Below are 22,594 nucleotides of genomic sequence, written 5' to 3'. Positions count from 1 at the left end.
ACGGCTCTATTTTTAATTTCGCCACCTAATCTCGTCTTGTCTTCTGGTATCAGCATTCCCAGCTGCGTCGCCCACCGCTTGTAGCGAACACTGTAACAACTCTCCCCGCCAGGAGCCCTCTTAGCACTAGTCAACTACCCCAACCCTCAGCTCTGCCAGCCCGCCAGCCTTGGAGCTGGCCGAGCTGGTCGTATCAGCTGTTGGCAGGTCACGCTGGGTGGGTGAAAACTAACAGCTCCTCTCTCTTTCTCGCTCTCAAAAGAAACTCCAGTTACTCTTGGCTCCATTCCATAACCTCATGCCATCGGCAGCAGATGACATCAGCACAGACCCCATCAGCCAGCTGTTCTACGCCCTGCGGCAGCTGGATAGAATTGAGTCTCTGAGTGAGCAGATCTCCTTCCTGGAGGAGCGACTGGAGACGTGTAAGTAGCAAGAGTAGTTTGGCAGTGCTCAGCAAGGAGATGGCCCTTGGTTCTGGTTATTGCTAGAGATTGTACTGGCGAGTTCTCTTCTCCCCCTGCACCTATTACCGTGACACTGCCATAGACACCGGGTCTGTAAGGCAGACATGGTCCTGCTGCTGAATTCTAATCCCAGTTCTATCGCTGGGTAGCGCTTCACCTCCTCAGCCTACGAGAAGCCCTTGTTTTTAAACAGTAATCACCATCTGCATTTTGGTAGAACACTCTGGGAATGTCACTCCAGTTCATTATCTAGACAAGCTCACTTCAAAAAGTCACATCCCAAACTTGAGGGGAGCAGGTGGAGCAGTAACATGCTCTGATTTACTCCTTAGGAATACACAAAAAATGGGCCATTTAAAGTACAAATGCCAGACTGCTTCCCTCTTATAAAGCAGATCTAAGTAGTAGAATGGCAGACATACCCCACATGTGCAGACCAACTGGAGCAGTTATGTCTATGCCACAGTTAATCTACTTCCATACCAATTCCAAACTCATCAGCTTGTAATTAATAAAAGATGGTCACAAACAGGCACAGTTTCATTTCAAAGCTGTTTGTGTGGTGCTGAATCCGATCCCTTAGTGCAGCATCCAAAGATAACAAACAGCTGCATGGAGATCACATGTTTTTAGGTGGTGGCAAGGATACATATTATCTCAGCTCATTTTCATGCCACTGCTGTTCAGGGGCCATAAGCATCTACATCAGAAACTGCCTCAGATTCTAGGGTTTGTGGGTGCAGTGTCAGAACTCACTCCTTAGTGAAACACAATACAAAAGTTAACAGTCCAAGTAAGTTTGGTGAGTACAGAACTAGTTCAAATCATGAGTACAGGGAACACTGGGGGAAGTTGCTCCTAAAATTCTACACATTTTTTTTCTGCAGTGCAGCAAATCATTGCTGTTTAGAATAGGCAAAATTGCACCACAACTTTGAACAAAAACATTTAATGAAAACCTTAGCTTCTGAAAAAGTAGAACTAGCTGAATAAAGACCAGGCATGGGGCTTAATTTCCCACCACCCTGTTCATGTCAGCTGTAGTTATCCAGCTAGTATGTACGTCATGGAAATTAACAGCAAGTTTTATGTTGATACTTATTTCACCAAGCTTTGTTAATTTCAGCATACAGCCTTGTATAGGTTTGGTGTTTTCACACAGCTGCATTAATTTCAATGTACAGAGCCCTCAATTGAGCACTGCTACTTGGGATAGTATAATGTTTTATTCCCCACTACAATTTTAGTGTGTTTTGTTTAAGTATGTAATTTACCAGCCATTTATAACTTTTGCATTTGAAAGCCTTGTTTTCCATTAAATGCTTTTGATCAAACTTGCTGAGAAACCCAATCATTTGTCCACTCAGGAATTGGTGCGCAGCAACAATACAGCTTAATTCCTGATTAGTTAGCCTGCCTCTAACCCGTAACGGAAGTCCTACAATATACCTAGTTCCAATATAGGGGCGCATATATATATATATGTGTGTGTGTAAAAACACAGGCCCTACAAGACAAAGTCAAGTCCTATTATAAAGGGGCAAAACTTTTTCTGTTATTTGCTTTTAAAAAAAAAACAACCCACCCATCACCTTGTATGTTTGGGGGAAAATGTTAGAGGCTGCACTGTAGTGACATTTTTTGAAATAGGCTCACTTGGTCTTTTAAGTACACATTCTTGTCACCAGCTCGAACACTAGAATGTGGTGATGTAAACTGGAATGTTGCCACATGACAAGTGTGAACTGTAACTTATTTGTGCCAGGTCACATCCTGTCAGATGGATGTTTTTGCCCTTTGAAAACAAGAATGTTGAAAAATTAAGATGGAAACTAAGACCCATCACACTCAATTAAATAGTATTAATGGTGCAAGACCTGCCCCTGAACAGGGCTTAGAAAGGTAGCTAGAATTCCCTTCCTTCCATCCTCAGCATGACTCCAGTTTTTTAAAAAGGGGTGTCTAAAGGCTTCATTTGCAGGCACAGCTTTTCTTCCACTGTTCTATGTGCAGGGTACTCGGCTGTCTACATGGTAAGCAATCAGCAGCCACGAATAGAAAAATGCAGCTGTTCTTAGTTTAGAATCAGGCCTGTCATAGCTTGGTGACTCTACAGCACTGAGATAAGAGTGACTTTTGGATACCCCAACTGTACTATGTCCTGAAAAATCTAAGCCCCCTGGGGACTGGAATAGATGCATTAAATGGTGAAATGCTTTGTGGATAAAAGACCAAACAACAAGGCCCTTAAAACCCTCTAGCTTCAACTAACATTGTGTGGTTTGGAAGGGTTATTTTGCTATGGTTTAATAGTTTAGCATTTGATGTTACTAGAAGGTTGTGTTTAAATTCATTCCCAGACTGATGGTGTAAGGGTTCTACCCATAACTGCCTAGGACCTTCCCTGAAATCTGGGACTTGATCAGCTGTGCTGGTCAAAAGTTACCCCCTTTACAAACAAACACCCTCAGATTGGCTGAGCTTGTGAAGCTTTACACACAATTTAAAAAATAAAGTCCAGCCACACCCAGGAAGTTATACTAAAACAAAATCAGTGTGTAGACCAGGCCCCAGCCCCATCACTGGCCCCAAAACTGGCCCTGACTAACATTAGCTCTGGAATTGTCTGGTTTCAGGTTCATGCAAGAACGAACGCTAACAACAACAACAACAAGAGAAGCAGCACTTCATTATAGGAGCAGAGTGAATTTGTAACCCTGGATTTCCTATCTCAGCACCTCTTGACCCAGCCTGGCAAAAGAGGCCACGACGCCTTCAGGATGACGTGGGATGGAGGCATAAAGAGCTTATTTTGATACAAAGGGCCCTAGGGTGTTTTTCCAAGAATTGAGCTGCTTGGAGACAGATTTTAACTTGGATTTATTTTTTGCCCCTATGACAAAGTTGTACGAGATGCTCAGGATTATAACACTTTCTTCCAAGCGCTTGGCCAGCTGGCATAGCATCAGCCAGTGCCACACAAGACTTGCTAAAAGCAAAACCATTTGGTGCTTAAATTTGTTTGTGACTGAGAGTCAGGTGAAATCCTAGGCCAACAATTAATTGTGTGGTACCACAGCATGAAATCTGTGCAAGCTGCAGCTTGTTTAGCTTAGAAATCTACATTGTTAAGAGCCTATATAGCCAGACCTTGCTATTGCTAGTACCCAGGGGGGAAAGTTTTGCCAAACCACACATTGCTTCACTATTAGAGCAGCAGATAGAGATACAGGAGGGCTGGATTCTGCTCCTTGGCTTTTCCACCACCTCCTTTTTACACATACCTGAAATTCACACAGATTCAAAATGGACCAAGTCAAATCTGGTCACTAAAACCTTGCCCCTGAGAGAGCTAGTATATATTCTCCATTTGAAATGCTAGAGGGCATGGGAAGAGGAGAGGGATAATCCCTTTGCTTCTTAAAAATTGGCTTCATTTACACACTGAAGCCTGGCACACTTGCTTGCCTATGTGTCAAGATAACCAGCCAGTTTTGCCAGCTAAACCAGCCTTGGCTCAGAATGGAACTAGGAGTGGCAGAATAGCTGTATTTAAAAGTAGGAAGGGATGCACATTGCCAGGTTGCTGTGGGCAAAGCCTGCAGCGCTCATGCCTTTTTGCATGGTTATCTTAAGGCTGCTGGAGGAAGGGTCCTAATGTTTCTAGAAAACTAACAAGTCTTCTATGGTACAATGCTTTTCTACTTAAACAGCTGGAGACTTGAGGTCTATTAGCTGAGCACTGTGTAGGGTGGTGCAGTTTTTGTATTAAAGTTATGGCCTGTACAGCTCTCGAGCATGGGCTTGTCATTGGTTGGTCAAGATGCTGAGCCATGAAAGAGGCCCAGTGGAATCCAGTTATTCTACCCTAGGTCATGATTTCACTCATGGGAGCTTAAGGCCACAGTTACTGCTGAAGCAGAGTCAGGCTGAGGGGGTTAGCAGCTTCCTTTTGCTTGCAGCCAAGGTGCAACTTGATTTAAATGCACACACCCAGGTAGGAAGCTGCAGGTAGAGAGGTCTGCATCATCTCTCCCCACCTCCTGCCTCTGGAAGGGGGAACATAGACCCTGGGGAAGGGTTGCAGTAACATCTCTCTTCTTCACTGCCTGAAGGGGGCAACAGGGTCCAGCAGGAAGCAGAGGGTACAAACAGCTGCCTAGGGAACATGACCAGCCCCTCCACACATACATAGGAGCATAGGCCCTAGAAGCCCTAAAGTTACTGGAACCCTTTACTAGGCTCAAGCAGAGCTGGTAACCATGCTAGAGGGCCTGCTGCCAGCTGTGCCTACAGCCTATTCCTCTGCCCTGGAGAAATAGGGGAGCAGAAGGGAAGGGCTGGTAAGGAAGCTACTCAAGACCAGCAGATCTTTGCAGCTCATATCTCCTTCTGGTGCTTTTATAGGGAGGAGAAGGTACTTACCTTCGGGTTAAGAGGAAGGAAGCCCAGGCTGTGTTCCCAGAGCCTCAGCCACACTTGGGTGAAAAGGACTGTATGCCAGGCAGTACTCGGGTGCCCAGTTTTCTGTAGCTATGTCCATACAGCATGTTACTATATAGCACATACAGAGCCCCACCTGTCTGCAGATACCAGATTTATATCCACAGATCGCTGCAGCTGTGGATGGCAGAGCGGATGCAATCCAAAATTTGCATCTGTAGGGCTCCACACACCACCTTGTCTAAACAAGTCCTCCCTGCACAGCTTGGACAAAAGCACATTTTGACTCCCTTATGCAGGAGTCATTCAGTCCAGCTCATTAGTAGCAGGAAGCTCACTTGGCCAACCTCACCCAAGCTGTTCAGTGCTTGGTTGTGAGAACACTAAAGATTTTCTACAAAATTGGTAATGAGGCCAGGAGCTCTGCAGTGATCCTTGTGGCCATGCAATCTTTGATGTATATTGTGTACAAACTAACATGTACCCATGTAGTAAACAACGATGCATTTGAGAATGGACAAGGCAGAACCTGCATACAGATTTGGTCCAGACAGCTCTCTGCACCTGCTACCTCACCATGCTCGCAGGGGGGCAAAAGTGTGGGTAGCGACAGATTCTCAAATACCAAAGGGGAAACTGACAATATTGGGTACACTCCCCCACCCACAGGAAAAGCTCCTCCAGGTAATAAGTTCAACCCAACCTGAGTTCAAATAAACCCCACACAAGACTTTTTATTTAAACAACTGCTTTATAAGAATGTACATTTGATCAAACATACATTTAAACACAACTAAAAAAATGGAACAGCAGACAACTGCCTTTGTGCACGCTCAAGCTCTTTTCCCACCTCAGTCATAAACAGACAGACTTGGATTTATACATCTGATACAGAGTCATCATTGGCCAAAGAAAAATATCCACCTGTTATGACCTTACCATCCCAACTGCTCACTCTAGACCGGAGCCACTGGGCAAGAGGGTATGAAATCTCCACAAGAACTTGGATGTTTGCCTCGCTTACATAGCCACTTTGTCTGCCATTCTTATGGAAGGAAAAAAGTGCTGCTTTGATTTCAGTACAGAACCAGTAGAAGAAAGCAATCCTCCTGCTTTTCAGTTCTGAAATCTGGATTGTACCAGATCGATGCTCCAATATTCATTTGTAAACACAGCTCTAGCTACAGCTTTGAACCATGTGGAGCTACCTACCCCCAGCATCCTCTATTTGGTTTCTCCCAGTTCTGCATTAGTGCTTTCTAAGCATTAGATTTGGTGTCCTTTATAGAAAAAAACAAAAAACAAAAAAAACAAACCAGGAATTCAGTGATTGAGACAGCATCATCTCCACTCCCACCCACTGAGCAGGAGCTTGGGGACGATACATTGCACAAGATTACTTTACAAGAAGAGATGCACTGCCTTTGTGGGAATGTTGCCTCAAGCTGACAAGGCCTCTAAATCAAATCCCTGGGAGTTTTCATGGCTAAGGCTCGCTTCCCCAGAGAGCATAAATATCTCTGCTGTTACTCCCTTTGAGAGGGGCTCTACATTTCTACCACTGGGTGAGGAGAGTCTGAAACTTAGTTTCCGGGAATCCCTCTAGCTACTGTTTCCCAGCTGGTAAATTCAGACCAAAGGAAACACTAATTCAGGGCCATCATACCCCTCCCCCATCCAGCACATTTTACCTCTCCAACACCATGGCTTTTGCAACTGACACGAACAGTCCTAGTAAGGCTAATGTTCCAAGACATGTTTGTATGGCAGGCATTGTCTTTTGGTCAATGCTTCAGATGTGCAATGTGTCAAACAGCACAGGATAGCCCTTAGGAAGCAAGAGCAGCAACAAAGAATCTAGGTACAAAACCTAGATTAAACACAATTTTAAACAAAAAAAATTTGAGCACTGAAAGCGTTGCAACAAATACCAAGGAAGTGCCACATCTACCCTTCCCTCAGCCTATCATACCTGGCACCATGCTAAAAACAAGCCATCAGCTGGAGTAAAAAAAAAAAAAAAAAAAAAAAAAAAAGACTATACTAAATCATGGATGCTGGCTGTAATGCAAAACAATGGGGATGAGCAGAGAAGAGTCCCCGTCTCTGTGTGGGTTTGTCTCATTCTTTTAGTTTAGTTCTTGGCATGTTCATGCATCACTTACAAACCCCAGGGATTTTGTTTAGAGATAGCCTGATAGCTGCTGTAATGCAAACCTCTATGGGGATGCTAAGTGTTTGGATAAAACCTACCAAGACACTATACAGCAGGTTTGGTTGGGTTTTTTAGGTCTCCACATTTCCCCCTCCTACCTACCCCTGAGTAAGTCCACATGGAGCTTGTCCACTCAGTGGACATGGAAACTTGACTTCATTAAGGGACAGCATCAAGAGTAGCTGGCCCCATAAGGCCCACCTGTCCTAGCCCAGCAGAACCCAAAGAAAGCATGTGTAGAGGCCCACCTAAAGAAAGCCTTAGGCTGCAAGATTGCTAAAAGTACTGGTGGGGAATTCACTCTGTCTGGAGAGCAAATAAGGGACTGACATCTGTATAAAAACTTGCCCCAGGACTTCTGGTAAGAGCATCCTGGACATGTCAGTTCCCTGCTACATCCTAGGACTTGGCCATTCCATCAGGAAGGGGTGAGTGGTTGGTCTCCCATCTGTCTCTGAGCAGAACCACAGATGCTTAGTGGGTCTTTAAAAAAAAGACCCCAACCAACAGGTTGATTCAGCAAAAAACAAATTGTGTCTGAGGCGAGAAAGAATGAAACTGAGTGCTGGGCAGAGACCTTAGAAGTTAAATTTCAGCTGTGAGCAAGACTTACCACTAGGGCATCAGCCTCTGCCTGTAAGCGCTGGGAATGTATTAGTGGAGTGCAGCCGCATGAAGAACACTGTCTGAATAACTGCTCCCACCCTCACCTCCTCAAGCACCAACAGCTAGGGACAGGATGAAAGCGAGTTTTAATCCTTTGGAGGCTGCAAAGATGTACCTAACACGGTCTTCGGTATCCAGTGGATTGGCTCTGGCAAGTGTCAGGCTTACAGCGTCAATGCCAGGACCTTAATGTGGTGTTCTGCAACACCTACTGTCCCAGCTGCCTGAGCATGGCCAGAGTTTGCAGAAGAGTTCGGAATGGTCACTGCACTGGGCATCAGGACAGGAGCGCTTCACTAGCACTTGTAGGGTGTTTGAGAAACTGAATGCATGAGACACTTCCCCATGGGAGATAACGAACCCACAAAGAGATTCACCGAACAGTAGAACTGGCCCAACAAATGGTGTTTGTCAACTAAGATTACCCTAAGCAGAGGCTTAGGATTTGCCCAAACCTGCTGCAAACGAAGGGGAGAAACCCCTTGGATATTTTGGCAATTGAAATAAGTCTTTTCAGTCCCTGCTATTTGGGAGCTATTGTTGAGGGCCCTGCCCTGAGCCATTCGCCTCACTCGTCATGCCAGACAGTCGGAAAAAGGTCTCCCTCATGGTGCAGTAGCATCTCTCCGTGAGGTCCGTGACATCTTCAGCCTTCAGGCCCTTGGTCTCAATTGGCTGGAGCACCTCAACCCGGATTTTACCTAGGAACAGGAGAAGGAACTTAAGTTCTGCATTTGGCTATTAGATGGCCATTCTCCACCCTCCCTATGACTAAGATACCAGTCATAATCCCCAACTTCACAACCCCTGGGAGCCCAGGAGACATGGCCATAGCAGACAGCATAGCAAAGCTCGCATGTGCTAGTTACCAGGATCCAGTCAAAGTGCACCATTACATCAGTTGTAACAGCCATTAGTGGGGATAGCTCATTTTCATCTGTGTCACAAGGCTGTGTACAAGAAGTTCCTGGCAGCAGGCACCCAGACCCCAAGTGTTCATGGCTTCCTATTGCAGGAAGTGCCTGCAAACTCCATCTGTAACTCACTCAAAACAGACTAGCCCGGCAGAACTTGCAACTCCTTTCCCTGTCCCCCACCAGGCTAGTGGCAGAGTCCGTAAGGTCCTCCAATTAGAGTCCATTGCAAAAGATCACCGGTGTGACATTTTTAGAAAGCAGAGTAATTTTTGTAGCTGATACTAACAGATTCTCTAGAGAGGATTCTGACAGCACAACCCACTCACATACACAAGCAAGTGGTGATAAGCATTCAACAGAGCAGATTTTCTTGGACCAGTGTCGTGTCATGAGCATCAACGTTACGCAACATAAGGCCGTTTCTACATTCAATACCCAAGTGTGTCTTAGGCCTCACCCTAGGGAGTGAATTGAACCACCTGGAACAAGATCTTACTCTCTGGGAACCTTTAGATACTTGGAGGTATTTGGTGGGACCATAGGGGTAAGTTACTACATACACAGTAAGAGCATGGTCTGAAACAAGATACTTCCACTTGATCTTTAAAGCTTTGCTTCTGCAAGTAAACTACTTCTGCTCCTTAACTGAGCTACAGACCCTCTGGCCTATCTAATCTGCTCAGATCCCGGTCATTGAAAGCCACAATCAAGCCAAGGTGCTTCACTTGAGGCCAGGCCACTTGGCTCTCTGAGTTGAAGTCACATTTTTTTGATTTGGCTGGGTGATATTTTCCCCCTTAACCCTCCCACCCATGGGGGCACACATTCATTTGGAACCCATGCAATCCTGTTTGGCTTTTCCCAGACTGTAAGAAGTGCCAGCAACCCTCCCCATGGCTGCCCAGCAGTACAGTTCTCTGGTGGTGGTTTTTGATGTGCAGAGCAAGATTTATTTTTATTTTTTTGGATAATTAAACCAACAGACCCTGCTGTTGCAACAAGCCTGCTAGACCCAGCCACATACCCCCAGATTCTCTTCTGAAGCAGCAGGAACCACTGTGGCATGCAATGGCATTTAGGGGACTCAACAGGGCTGCTAAGTACCCACTCAAGAAAAGTAACAGCCACTTCTGAAAGAAGTTCCTAGTTACTCAGTTCTCAGGATGCCCTTTACTGTCACAAGGGCTGCGTACAGCCGTCAGGCAGAGCAGGTGCTGCTGAACCCAGCTAGGACAACACTCAGGAAGTCCTTGGGGAGAGAATTACAATTCATTCCTTTGAAGCCAAAAGCTCCCGAGTGATCAATTAAAGAAACTCCAGCCTCACCTTGCAAGAGTGTTTACGAGGCAGGAGGAGCCCTTCAGGTGCTGTCTCTTACAGGACCAGGTGCATTTTGATATTCTTGAGATAACAAGTATGCCAAAAAGCCAACCCAGTGACCTAGCCTCCAGGTGCTGGGGAAGCAGGCTGGAACCCTGGAACCATCTGCTGATTACGACAGAATAGGACATTGCCTGCTGTGCACACCACAGTAGTGTCAGGTGCTTTGTTCACATGTTCCCTTTTTGTCCATCATCTACTGCAAGTATGGGCCAGATGAGAGTTAACTGGACCATGCCGCAGCCCATTCTCTAGTGCAGTAGGGTGCTTACACCTCTCCCTATGCCCCAACTTCTGTAGAGATATTTCTACCACAGGTCCAGAGCTGCCTCTTTAGGTAATAATACCACATCCTAGTTCTTACATAGCACTTTCCACCCAAAGATCTCAAAGTGCTTTTTCAAAAAGGAGGTCAGTGTCATCTCCATTTTACAGATGGGGAAACTGAGGCAGAGCACAGGCAAGTGACTTGCCTGAGATCACCCAGTAGCCGAGTCAGGAATAGAACCCAGGTCTCCCAAGTCCCAGTGCAGTGCTCTAAACAGAGAGGCATTGTGGCCCAGTGAAGAGCAGCTGCCTAGATCTTGTAGTCAGGGTTTCCCCTAGCCCAAGGCTCATCACGTGAGGCACCTCTGGAGGACAAGCCCAGCAGTGAGATTACTAAAACTGCAGACAATGGGAGAAGAATTAAGATGCCAGATTCATAGATATTAAGGTCAGAAGGGACCATTATGTTCTAGTCCAACCTCCTGCACAACGCAGGCCACAGAATCTCCCCTACCCACTCCGGTGAAAAACCTCACCTATGTCTGAGCTATTCAAGTCCTCAAATCATGGTTTAAAGACTTCAAGGAGCAGAGAATCCTCCAGCAAGTGATCTGTGCCCCATGCTACAGAGGAAGGCAAAAAACCTCCAGGGCCTCTTCCTATCTGCCCTGGAGGAAAATTCCTTCCCGACCCCAAATATGGGGGAGGGGAGAAAATCAGCTAAACCCTGAGCATATGGGCAAGATTCACCAGCCAGATACTACAGAAAATTCTTTCCTGGGTAACTCAGATCCCACCCCATCTAACATCCCATCAAGCCTGTTTACCATGAATATTTAAAGATCAATTAATTACCAAAATCATGTTATCCCATCATACCATCTCCTCCATAAATCTATCAAGTTTAATCTTAAAGCCAGATACATCTTTTGCCCCCACGACTTCCCTTGGAAGGCTATTCCAAAACTTCACTCCTCTGATGGTTAGAAACCTTCATCTAATTTCAAGTCTAAACTTCCCAATGACCAGTTTATATCCATTTGTTCTTGTGTCCACATTGGTACTGAGTTTAAATAATTCCTCTCCCTCTCTGGTATTTATCCCTCTGATATATTTAGAGAGAGCAATCATCTCCCCTCAACCTTCTTTTAGTTAGGCTAAACAAGCCAAGCTCCTTGAGTCTCCTTTCATAAGACAAGTTTTCCATTCCTCGGATCATTCTAGTAGCCCTTCTCTGTACCTGTTCCAGTTTGAATTCATCCTTCTTAAACATGGGAGACCAGAGCTGCACACAGTATTCCAGGTGAGATCTCACCAGTGCCTTGTACAACGGTACTAAAACCTCCTTATCTCTACTGGAAATACCTCTCCTAATGCATCCCAAGACCGTATTATCTTTTTGCACAGCCATATCACATAGGATGACTATGAGCCGCCAATGATCAACCAATACTCCAAGGTCCTTCTCCTCCTCCATTACTTCTAATTGATGCGTCCCCAGCTTATAACTAAAATTCTTGTTATTAATCCTTAAATGCATGACCTTACACTTCTCACTATTAAATTTCATCCTATTACTATTACTCCAGTTTACAAGGTCATCCAGATCCTCCTGTATGATATCCCGGTCCTTCTCGAAATTGGCAATACCTCCCAGCTTTGTATCATCCACAAACTATTAGCACACTCCCACTTTTTGTGCTGAGGTCAGTAATAAAAAGATTAAATAAGATTGGTCCCAAAACTGATCCTTGAGGAACTCCACTGGTAACCTCCCTCCAGCCTCAACAGTTCACCTTTCAGTAGGACCCATTGTAGTCTCCCCTTTAACCAATTCCTTATCTGCCTTTCAATTTTCATATTGATCCCCCTCTTTTCCAATTTAACTAATAATTCCCCACGTGGCACAGTATCAAATTTCTTACTGAAATCCAGGTAAATTAGATCCACTGCATTTCCTTTATCTAAAAAATCTGACTCTCTCAAAGAAGGAGATCAGGTTGGTTTGGCACGATCTACCTTTTGTAAAACCATGTTGTATTTTGTCCCATTTACTATTGAATTCAATGTCCTTAACTACTTTCTCCTTCAAAATTTTTTCCAAGACCTTGCATACTACAGATGTCAAACAGGCCTGTAGTTATCCGGATCACATTTTTTCCCTTTCTTAAAAATAGGAACTATGTTAGCAATTCTCCAGTCATAGGGTGCAACCCCTGAGTTTACAGATTCATTAAAAATTCTTGCTAATGGGCTTGCAATTCTGGGTGCCAATTCCTTTAATATTCTTGGATGAAGATTATCTGAGCCCCCCCGATATAGTCCCATTAAGCTGTTTGAGTTTCGCTTCTATCTCAGATATGGTAATATCTGCCTCCATATCCTCATTCTCATTCGTCATGCTACCATTATCCCTAAGGTCCTCTTTAGCCTTATTAAAGACTGAAGCAAAGTATTTGTATAGATATTTGGCCACGTCTAGATTATCCTTGACCTCCACTCCATCCTCAGTGTTTAGCGGTCCCACTTCTTTTCTTTTTGTTTCTTCTTTTATATGGCTATAGAACCTTTTACTGTTGGTTTTAAATCCCTTTGCAAGGTCCAACTCTACTTGACTTTTAGCCGGTCTCACTTATCCCCACATGTTCTGACCTCAATAAGGTAGCTTTCCTTGCTGATCACTCCCATCTTCCACTCCCTGTAGGCTTTCTGCTTTTTCTTAATCACCTCTCCGAGATGCTTGCTCATCCAGCTTGGTCTACAACTCCTGCCTATGAATTTTTTCCCCCTTTCTTGGGATGCAGGCTTCCGATAGCTTCTGCAGCTTTGATTTAAAGTAATCCCAGGCCTCCTCTGCCTTTAGATCCATGAATTCTTCAGTCCAATCCACTTCCCTAACTAATTTTCTTAATTTTTGAAATCAAAAACCCTAGTTGCACATTTTTGTTAATCCTTCCATTCAGTTTGAACTGAATTAGCTCATGATCACTTGAGCCAAGATTATCTCCTACAAACCATTGCTTCTATGAGGTCCTCACTACTCACCAAAACCAAATCTAAAATGGCATCCCCTCTAGTCGGTTCAGCAACTACTTGATGAAGGAATCCATCAGCTATCGGATCTAAGAAAATCTGAGCCCTATTATTACTAGCACTGGTCCTCCAGTCTATATCTGGGAAGTTAAAGTCTCCCATGATCATGCAGTTTCCATTAGTATTTACTTTATTAAAAACATTAAAAAGGGCTCTATCCATATCCAAATTAGATCCCGGAGGTCTATAGCACACCCCAAGCACTATCCCAGGAGAGGCTCTAATAGTTTTCTTCCCCAATGTAATTTTTGCCTAGACGGACTCTGTCTTATCCATTGCATCGCTTCTTATTTCTTTACATTCTACCTCATCATTGATATTACAATGCTATTCCACCACCTTTACCTTTATTTCTGTCTTTCCTAAACAGCACATACCCTTCAATACCTGTAGTCCAGTCATGGCTACTATTCCACCAGGTTTGTTATCCCTATAATATCTGGTTTCACTTCCTGCACCAGTAGCTCTAGTTCCTCCATTTTGTTACCTAGGCTCCTCGCATTGGTGTACAAACATCTTAATTTTTGCCTTTGGCCTCGCTCACATTTGGTACCCTATTAGGCACTGTCATTCTACAGCCAGTATAATCTATTAGACTGCTATCCACACTGCCCTTCCTCCTTATATACATTCTCCTACCCACAGCTATATCCTTTCTTACTTTGTTTTCTTCCTTCTCAATGCTAAAATCTGGCGTGGAAATTACCTGGACATCTCCCAACCATCTCCCCCAAATTCCTAGTTTAAAGCTCTCTTAATCAGTTGTGCCAGCCTCCATCCTAGAAGTCTATTTCCTTCCCTACTCAGATGAAATCCATCCTGAGAGAATTGTCCTCTATCCAGGAATGCCTCTCAGTGGCCATACATCCCAAAGCCCTCCTTATAGCACCACTGCCTAGGCCATCTGTTGATAGTCATAATCTTATCATACCTTTGTTGCCCTTCTCTAGGAAGAGGCAAAATCCCACTAAAGATCACCTGAGCCTCTATTTCCTTAAGCATCTTCCCCAGCCTAGCATAGACTCCCTTAATACTTTCCAGCGAGAATCTAGCCGCATCATTTGTTCCCACATGAAGAATAATTAGGGATTCTTTCCTGCTCCCTTTAGGATCCTTTTCAACCTCAGGTCTACATCCCATATCTTAGCACCTGGAAGACAGCACACCCTTCTATTCTCTGGATCAGCTCTGGTTACAGGCCTGTCTATTCTTCTCAATAAAGAGTCCCAGATCATATAGACCTGCCTTTTCCTGGCGACGGTGCTATTCTCCAGTCTATCCCCTGTTCACTCTGGCTGCAAGGTCTTTCCATTCCTATTCTCCCTTGTAATCCTCTTCAACCCACCCTGTATTCTCCTGGGGCTCATATTTGGTGTAGTCTCCATTGACTCTTCCCCTTTTCCTATAGGGCTAGCTGCTCTTCTCTTCTTTCTTGCCCCTCCACCTTCAGTGACTACCTGCTGAGCCCCTTCTCCATTTTCCAACTCTGGGACAGAAGTGGCCTGGTTGTGATCGAAAAGAGCAAGGAGACAGAAGCAGCTGATTTTCTCCCCAAGGATTATCCTAAAAAGCTTCTATTCACTGCTGTCACTACCTCCTTATTGGATTTGCTCATTAAAGTGAAGAGCTGGAAGTAACCGGGCATTCTATATGCTGCCAGAGCAAACTGTGACCCACCGATAGCATCCCGATATTCTATCCCTGGGCCTCCCCACCCCCCCCAGAAGAGACTGCCTGTTGAGCCAAGTAATCTGGGGAGCTTTGGAAGGTTAGCAGCTGCTTAAGTCACTTGTAAGATGCAAATGCATCCGATGAAGTGAGCTGTAGCTCACGAAAGCTTATGCTCAAATAAATTTGTTAGTCTCTAAGGTGCCACAAGTACTGCTTTTCTTTTTGTAAGATGCAAGAATTTGATCCCTGGTCCCAGAGGTGCCTAAATGCACCCCGCTTTGCATCTTAGAGCAGCTGGCCCAACACAGCACATAGAAACAATCCTGGCCTAACACCAAGCATTGCCCCCCTCTTGCCCAAACACTACTCTCACCACTGGGGTCAGGGTGCAACAGTTTAAGTGAAGGAGATTTGGAGGCTGCTTTTCAGAAGAGCTGAGCTCCTACTTGGGCACCTAAGGGCCAGATGGTCAAGAGAGCTCAATTGACTGAGCACTGTGAGACGAGCTCTGCGGGGGAAAAACATTTAAAAACAAAAAAAAAAAACCCAATCACACACAATCCACCACAAACCATCTAGCCCTGATCATGGCTACTGAGTGCCTTGGACAATCCAGCTCCGGAAGACTCCAAGAAACTGAACGAACACAACTTAGTAAGAGGACAGCCATTGCAACAGGAATGCCCAAATAAAGGCGTCTCAGCACCTCTGCCTTGAGCCCAGCTTTTCTTCTGCTGGGAGACCAGAAACACAGAGTCCACCCATACACAAGAGGGGTTCAAATCAGTACAGTACCTGATATAAATAGCTTCTTGGCTGGATTGTAAAACGAAGAGAACGAGGAATACACCACAGGAATAATCGGAACCTTGAATGGGGGGGGGAAAAAGTACCACAAAGTTAAAGAGGTTTTTTGTATTACAATAGCATGGCACCCACCAACCCCAAGCCCCCATTGCGCTAGGTTCTCTACAAATACAGAGCAGAGTCCTAACTCCAATGAGCCTACAGTCCCCAAAGCCAAAGAACACAGGGTAGGAGACAGTTACTCTCTCCATTCCCATATGTAAAGTGGAGTAAAAGATTAAGGCCCAGATCTTCAGAATGGTATTAGGCGTTTAACTCCCATTGAGATCAATGAAAATTAGACACCGCCACACCTTTGTGGAGCCCAAGTGATTTTCCCAAGGTCACAGGGAGCTTTTGCAGTGTTGGGAATTGATCTGAGGTCTCAAGCCAGTGCTTTAGCCACAAAGTTACTCTCCCAAGTCAAAGCCTCAAGCCACCATCCTCCTCAGCCACGTTTAACCCTGCAACTCCCTAGGCTGAAAAGCAGCTCGAACATGCACTGCAAATACTTCCGAGCACACAAGAGGGGGCAGGCCAGCTGGTGCTAGTTAAACATTTAGGAACATGAATCACTGTTTGCAATCATTTATGAGCAAGGCAATGCCTCTCACAGAGAAAGATGGAGAAGAAGAGGCAGCTATTTTTAATCTGGCACAATATGAAGATCTATCATTGACGACTTACTGAGAATGTAAATGAAGTCAGCCACCCCGTCAGATGTTGTCCTTAGCCCAGTCTCTAGAAATCCATCTTTAAATGACTTGTTACTGGGTGGCTAATTTGTACATTGATTTGTGGTCTTTAGTTGCAATTGGCTTAAATCAAGCCACAGGCTCCACACTGGGTTTGATCAGTCCATTAGAGATCAAGGATGTTGAGACAAATATACAGGAAATAGATTAAGAGCTACAATCTCAATATTTTCCGCTTCACTGTCAGTTATGGTCCCTTCTGCTCCTGTATATTGAAGCTTGTTTACATACAAACATCATGCCCTCCACAAGCATAGAAAGACCCCAAGATAGCAAGCAGTACAGTGTTTGGTTTTCAGAATCTGGTAGGACTTCCTAAGACTGAAGAAATCTGGGAGAAAACTGCCTGGCTACTCTGCTTCAAGTGAACTTCATAAAGTTCAAAGTAGTGGCCTGGGAAACTAGAATCCTCCATGTATCTGCTCAGCAGGCCACTGCACCATTGCAAGCGTATAAGTTGTGGCTGTTTCCCCAGGATGCACAACAGAGAGCGGGATGGATGCCATGTGCACTGGAGTGTAGTCTATGCTACAAAGTTTTGAGCTATGTTGGCTAGCAGCATACAAAGGAAAAAAGTCTCACCCCTTCAGCCGACTTAGCTAGGCTGGCAAAAGTGTACCGTGTAGACCCAGCTGTGTCAATAAAAGAGCACTTCTGTCAGCACAGCTAGTGTGGTTCAGGAAGGTGGTTTAGCTACATCAGCAGACAGCTCCTTCTGCCACCTCACTGTGTCTCCACTGTGGATAGCGTTAGCCTAGCTATACTGGCAAAGCATTTGAAGGGTTGACAAGGCCTGAGGAATGGCTGACTAGAATCACATGCTCCCTCCCAAACCCCAACGACACAGGGGAATACATAAGCCTTCAAAACACAGGGCTGTCAGATGCTTAGCAGCAGCCACTTCAGAATAAAGGGGTGGCAACTAGCACAAAGCCCCAGGGAGTATTTGGTTTCTAGGGTTGCAGACAAGTTTCTCCTGGGAGATGGCAGCTCTAGGTTGGCATGGCTGCTGCCTGCACTGCATCCATTAGAGATTGAAAAGGATACTTTCCCCGGGCTGTGGTGCTACATCTTTCACCAGCACTGAGCTTAACTTTGGAAAGGAAAAAAAAAGCCCAGACATTCAAGATCAGATGAATGGTCAGCAGCTAGGCTGGGGCCACTGAAGGATTCTGAGCGTGAGTGCTGAAGGATTCTGCTTTGGGAGTGGCAAGAAATCAGACACCAGCAAGTCTCAGAGAGCACCAAATGTTCAGCTCACAAGTGGCACAGCTTCTGAAACATGCCTCGTTTCTAGTGCAGCAGAGAATAACATTCACTGGTGGTTAATCCACCCACCACAAATGAGACGAACAATTTTTGGTTTTGGAGGTTCAGATCAGTTCAGCAGCCAAGAAGGGCTTGCAGGGACACCTCCATAAGCCAGCAATGGTTAAACCAGCAAGACTGAAGTTCATTTGCCCAAAGCGCAGAAGTCTTACGGTTTCGCCCTGGAACCCACCACTGTAGTATCTGAGCTTGAGATCTTTATATGCAAAGAAAAAAGCCTGCTTGAGCTGAGAGTACAGCATGTCTGGCTATGGAGCCAGTGTTACACTGTGGAGGTTTGGTGTGTCTAAATCAGGATAGGCTTACATGCTCCCAAAGCTTTGGAGAGGTTGCGGTTTGTGGGCCTGTTTTGGATACAACAGAGCTGGTGCAAGACCAAAGCACCAATGTAGGAAACCAGCACCACCAAGAAGAGGAGAATTAGCACAGTCCAAGATTTTTTGTCCTCCCAGTCTCTACCAGCCTAAATCTAGGTCAAACTCGTCTCTTTAAGTTCAGGTCCAACTTCTGCAGGATACCTGCCAAGAGCCATTTCTTGGATTAAGATAGGGAAGCAAAGCTGCCTGCAAGGCACACAAGTTCAAGGATTTCCCCATGGCCTGTCTGTGAGCTAAGGGAAACCCCAATATTAAGATGCAAGTCACACTGTTTGCACTGTCTGGCGAGGCAGTAAATGATGGCTATCCAAGTTAGACCAGATTTTTGGCCTAAATTATCCTCTTTGGCATCATCTAAAATATTTAAGCCTTTTTAGGGGAACAGTTAACAGATTTGGGGACGGTGGGTGGGGAACAGTTGCTCAAACTAAATCGTGCATCTCTCCCAAGCTGCTGAGTACTCTGGCAAAAAATTCAGATCGGGAAGTTCACCTCTGGCTTGCCCCAGCCAGGTGTTAGGATTAGGTCCACATGTATGGGCAGATATTGCTGAGAGAAAGTCAAGTGCCTACTGGATAGAGTTACAGAATAGGCTACACTGCTGGGCCCCAGTTAATAGCAGAGCTGCAGTATGGTGCTAGCTTGAGACAACATCCTTGTGGCATGGCCTTAGGGCTTAGAGGCGAGGTCAACACTGGAATTTACTGAGAGACCTTACCACAATTGGTCCCCATTCAGCAGAATAGAATCCTCCCAGGTCCTCAAAATTCCCCTAAACCCACCTTTGCTGCAGCATCTGCTCCAGACCCCATCCTCAGGTGACCAGATATCCCAATTTTATAGGGACAGGCCTGATTTTGGGGGCTTTTTCTTATATAGGCACCTATTACCACCCCCCCCGCCATCTTGATTTTTTAAACTCTTGCTATCTGGTCACTCTACCCCACCCACTCAGCAATTCTAGAAACTACAACAATTAAGATAAGGAGCTGTTCTGGGTGCTCCCTTGTTAGCCACTCACTGATCTTGTCATTTTAAGGAAGAGAGTGCATTGAAGACCATATAAAACAATGCCACAGGCCGCACAGGAAGGAGCGGCCATTTCCATAGAAATGGAGTCCAGAAGCTACTTTAAAGGAACAAGCATTAACAAAAAGACTCCAGTGTTAATGACTTTGATTCATTTCTTTACCCCCAAGGTTGTATTAAATCTTATAGGAGCCCCACACTGACAAGCTTGCAAGATGATGGAGCATCCAATGCTCTCCTTGCCCCAGTGCTCACTAGATCACACCCTGCATCTTGTCCTCATAGTAATTCATCCCCAGGAATGAGGTAGCCAAATTTAAATATACAAGAGGAATGATGCTCCCAGAAGCAACTGCCTGTCCTATCTATAGATCTGCAAACCCATCCCGGATGCTTTTAAATGATTTGGCTCATCTAGGGCCGAGGGGGAAAAATACATTTTGCTGCCTGTAGAGCCTAAGGTTTAGTGCACTGAACCCTATGCTCAGTCACCATTAAGTCTGATAGATCTGGTAGAGGTGGGGGTTTAAAGCCCTGGTTTTCAACCAGGGGGTACATGTACCCCGGGGGGGTACCTCAACTCATGTAGAGATTTGCCTAGTTTTACTACAGGCTACATAAAAACCACTAGCAAAGTCAGTACAAAACTAAATTTTCATACAGACAATGACTCGTTTATACTGCTTTATGTACTACACACTGAAATGCAAGTACAATATTTATATTCCGATTGATATTATAGTTATATGGTAAAAAAAAGTGAGAAAGTATTTTTATGTCTGATTTTCTAAGCAAGTAGTTTTTAAGTGAGGGTGAAACTTGGGGGTCTGCAAGACCAGTCAGACTCCTGAAAGGGGTACAGTAGTCGGGAAGGGTTGAAAGCCACAGGTTTAAAGCTGCCATAGTTAACCATATTTAATAGCCACTCCAAGCTGCCTTTTATTTCAAGTTTAAGGCTTGTCCCACAGGAATACTTTGTTAGAGTGCCACTAAGAGGCAGCACCTGCACCTTCTGCACTTTCAGTGGGATCACTCAAGAAATGTTGCAGCTTTCAGCAACATTGGACAAGCCGATTCCCCAGACATCCCAGTACAGGGCTGTTCTCCAGAACCTGCTGAGTCACCAGTTCGGTACTTGCAGGAACATGGAGAAGTCCTTAAACCCTGTTATGCAGCGTTTTTAATCTTGGTTTCTTCCAAGACATGGCACTAATCAATCAGTCCCAACCTGCACTGTGCTAAACAACGCAGACACCACAGCACCTGCTGGGTCACCATGCACTGTAGAGCAGGCAACACTGAGGAAGTGATTCAGTTGGCTAAAGGAGGGATCTAATTGACAAAGGCGGGTTCTAACCCAAGTTATTGCAGGCTAGATGTGTGACTTAGAACTATGACTTTAGAAGCTATAATGCAAGTCAGTAGTAGAAGGAGCCAACTTAGCCAGAATTTGATCATGTTCCATGGGATTGTCCTGGAGGAGAATGCCAGCTACACCATGGTATTGGCTGGCCATCATCTTCTCCCCATGCACCAAGGAGGGCAGTCCCTTGTAATCCCCCTGGTCCCCACCATCCCATTTATCTGAAAATGTTTCAGGTGCCATTTTCAAAGGAGACTCCCATACTTCTGGGAGCCCAGTGAGAAAGCTGCTTCTCTCTACAACTTACTATCTTCGGTGCTCTGAAGACAGTGTTTATTTCAAAGGGTGTCTTATCATGCTCAAATTTCGGACCGCTAAAGAACCCAGTGTTGCCAGTATCTGGTCACCATAGGTAGACTTTTCACTGGAAGGCCCATTTAGTGCTTTGGCCTGTGAAAGAAGCTGACAAGCATTACCTGTGCCTGTATGGCGAGATGAAAAGCTCCTTTCTTGAATGGTAACAAGTCACCATTCCCGTTCCTTGTGCCCTCTGGGTACACCCACACCTTCACCTGTAAGACAGTGAGATAAACCATGAATTCCATTTGTTCGCACACCAAAAGTTAGCTGTAGAATTAACCCACAACCCCTCTAGAGAGGTTCTGTCAGATCATAGATAGCATGCCTCTGTTCCTAGTTGTTTGCAACCCCCCCAGAAGATTTTGCTGCAGGATATAGCTATAGCCAGGACTAGCATTTGAAGTCCACACTAGCCACCAGGTACTAGAGGTCAGACAATAGTTCTCATGGTATCCCACCCTCCCGCATCCTTAATCCAGTATCTGACTAATATTCCAGCACATGCAGCCCTCTACTTGGTAACAGATGCAAGCAGTGCCCAGCACTCACAAAACCTATTGGCATATACTGTACTCACGTTCTCATCCAGCATGGTCTGGGCAACCCCGGACATCACCGTCTTGGCATTGCTCGTACTCTTCCTGTTGATGAAGATGACACCACCCAGGTACATTATCAGGCCCACAGGGCCCATGTACAGCAGCTCCTTCTTGCCGATCTGAACACAGTTATCTGGGAGGATTTCCATCAACCCTAAGCCCGGGGTGAAGGGAGAGAGAGTGTAAGAAGCCCACCCACAATAAGCCATGACAACAAGAACACCCTTCTCTCCACCCACAAACCAGATAGTCAGCATACGAGTGAACCAACCCAGGTTTGCTGCCAAGCACCCAGAGTGAATGGGTGCAACAGGCTTCATGTACAGGAAGGGCAGCAGTAGCCAGAGAGCTTTGCAAAGATGATCCCTTGCTGATTCAGAAGCATCGCTAGCTCACACACCACCACACGTCTTTCAGCAGCTTTCAGGTATTAGACACTGAAGAGACTTAGTCATAAAAGGATAGAATGAGAACGGGGTGTGGGTGGGAGGGGCAGGGGACATTGTAAAATAACCACTTGTTCTACAGCTCTGCCTCAGGGACCTCCTTGGTTCTGCAGCAGGAGCATGGCAGAAGGGACCCATGTGCTTGCCATGGCTAGGGGAGCCTTTTCCTCTCCAACACGGGCTGCAGCCCAGAAAGGCAATTTTTTTTTTTTTTACGTTTTGCATTTACAGGGTGGCAGCAGGAGCCAATGGCTGGAGCAATGCGCTGCGATGAAGGAAACCGCAATTTTATTCCCAACTCTGCCATCACTCCTCACTTCGCCTTAGACCCTCCCTGCTTACTCCCCTGTCTGCAAGATGGGGTTACACCA

At 45.4% G+C, this 22,594-nt stretch overlaps 2 protein-coding genes across 12 annotated transcripts in view; one reads left to right on the top strand and one right to left on the bottom strand.

Moving 5' to 3' along the window:
* EGFL7 (EGF like domain multiple 7) overlaps positions 1 to 6,798 on the top strand; it is a 33,828-nt gene extending 27,030 nt beyond the window's left edge. For 9 of the 10 annotated variants that reach the window (XM_043499006.1, XM_038374508.2, XM_043499001.1 and 6 more), the window contains 2 exons: positions 263 to 425; positions 3,104 to 4,253. In XM_043499006.1, the coding sequence (XP_043354941.1) occupies positions 263 to 425; positions 3,104 to 3,126 (186 nt within the window). In that variant the 3' untranslated portion in view covers positions 3,127 to 4,253. Of the gene's footprint in view, positions 1 to 262; positions 426 to 3,103 lie in introns of all 10 variants that reach the window. The other variant, XM_038374507.2, reaches the window with a different exon arrangement.
* The window catches only part of AGPAT2 (1-acylglycerol-3-phosphate O-acyltransferase 2), a 33,171-nt gene continuing 16,222 nt past the window's right edge, over positions 5,646 to 22,594 (bottom strand). For both annotated transcript variants that reach the window (XM_038374516.2, XM_043499008.1), the window contains exons 3-6: positions 21,756 to 21,931; positions 21,295 to 21,390; positions 15,915 to 15,987; positions 5,646 to 8,492 (exon numbers count right to left, since the gene is read on the bottom strand). In XM_038374516.2, the coding sequence (XP_038230444.1) occupies positions 8,326 to 8,492; positions 15,915 to 15,987; positions 21,295 to 21,390; positions 21,756 to 21,931 (512 nt within the window). In that variant the 3' untranslated portion in view covers positions 5,646 to 8,325. The remainder of the gene's footprint in view (positions 8,493 to 15,914; positions 15,988 to 21,294; positions 21,391 to 21,755; positions 21,932 to 22,594) is intronic.

Source organism: Dermochelys coriacea, chromosome 16 (assembly GCF_009764565.3).
Source record: "Dermochelys coriacea isolate rDerCor1 chromosome 16, rDerCor1.pri.v4, whole genome shotgun sequence".
Lineage (NCBI taxonomy): Eukaryota > Metazoa > Chordata > Testudines > Dermochelyidae > Dermochelys > Dermochelys coriacea.
The sequence above is the reverse complement of the archived record's forward strand: the minus strand, read 5'-3'. Positions and strand labels throughout refer to the sequence as shown.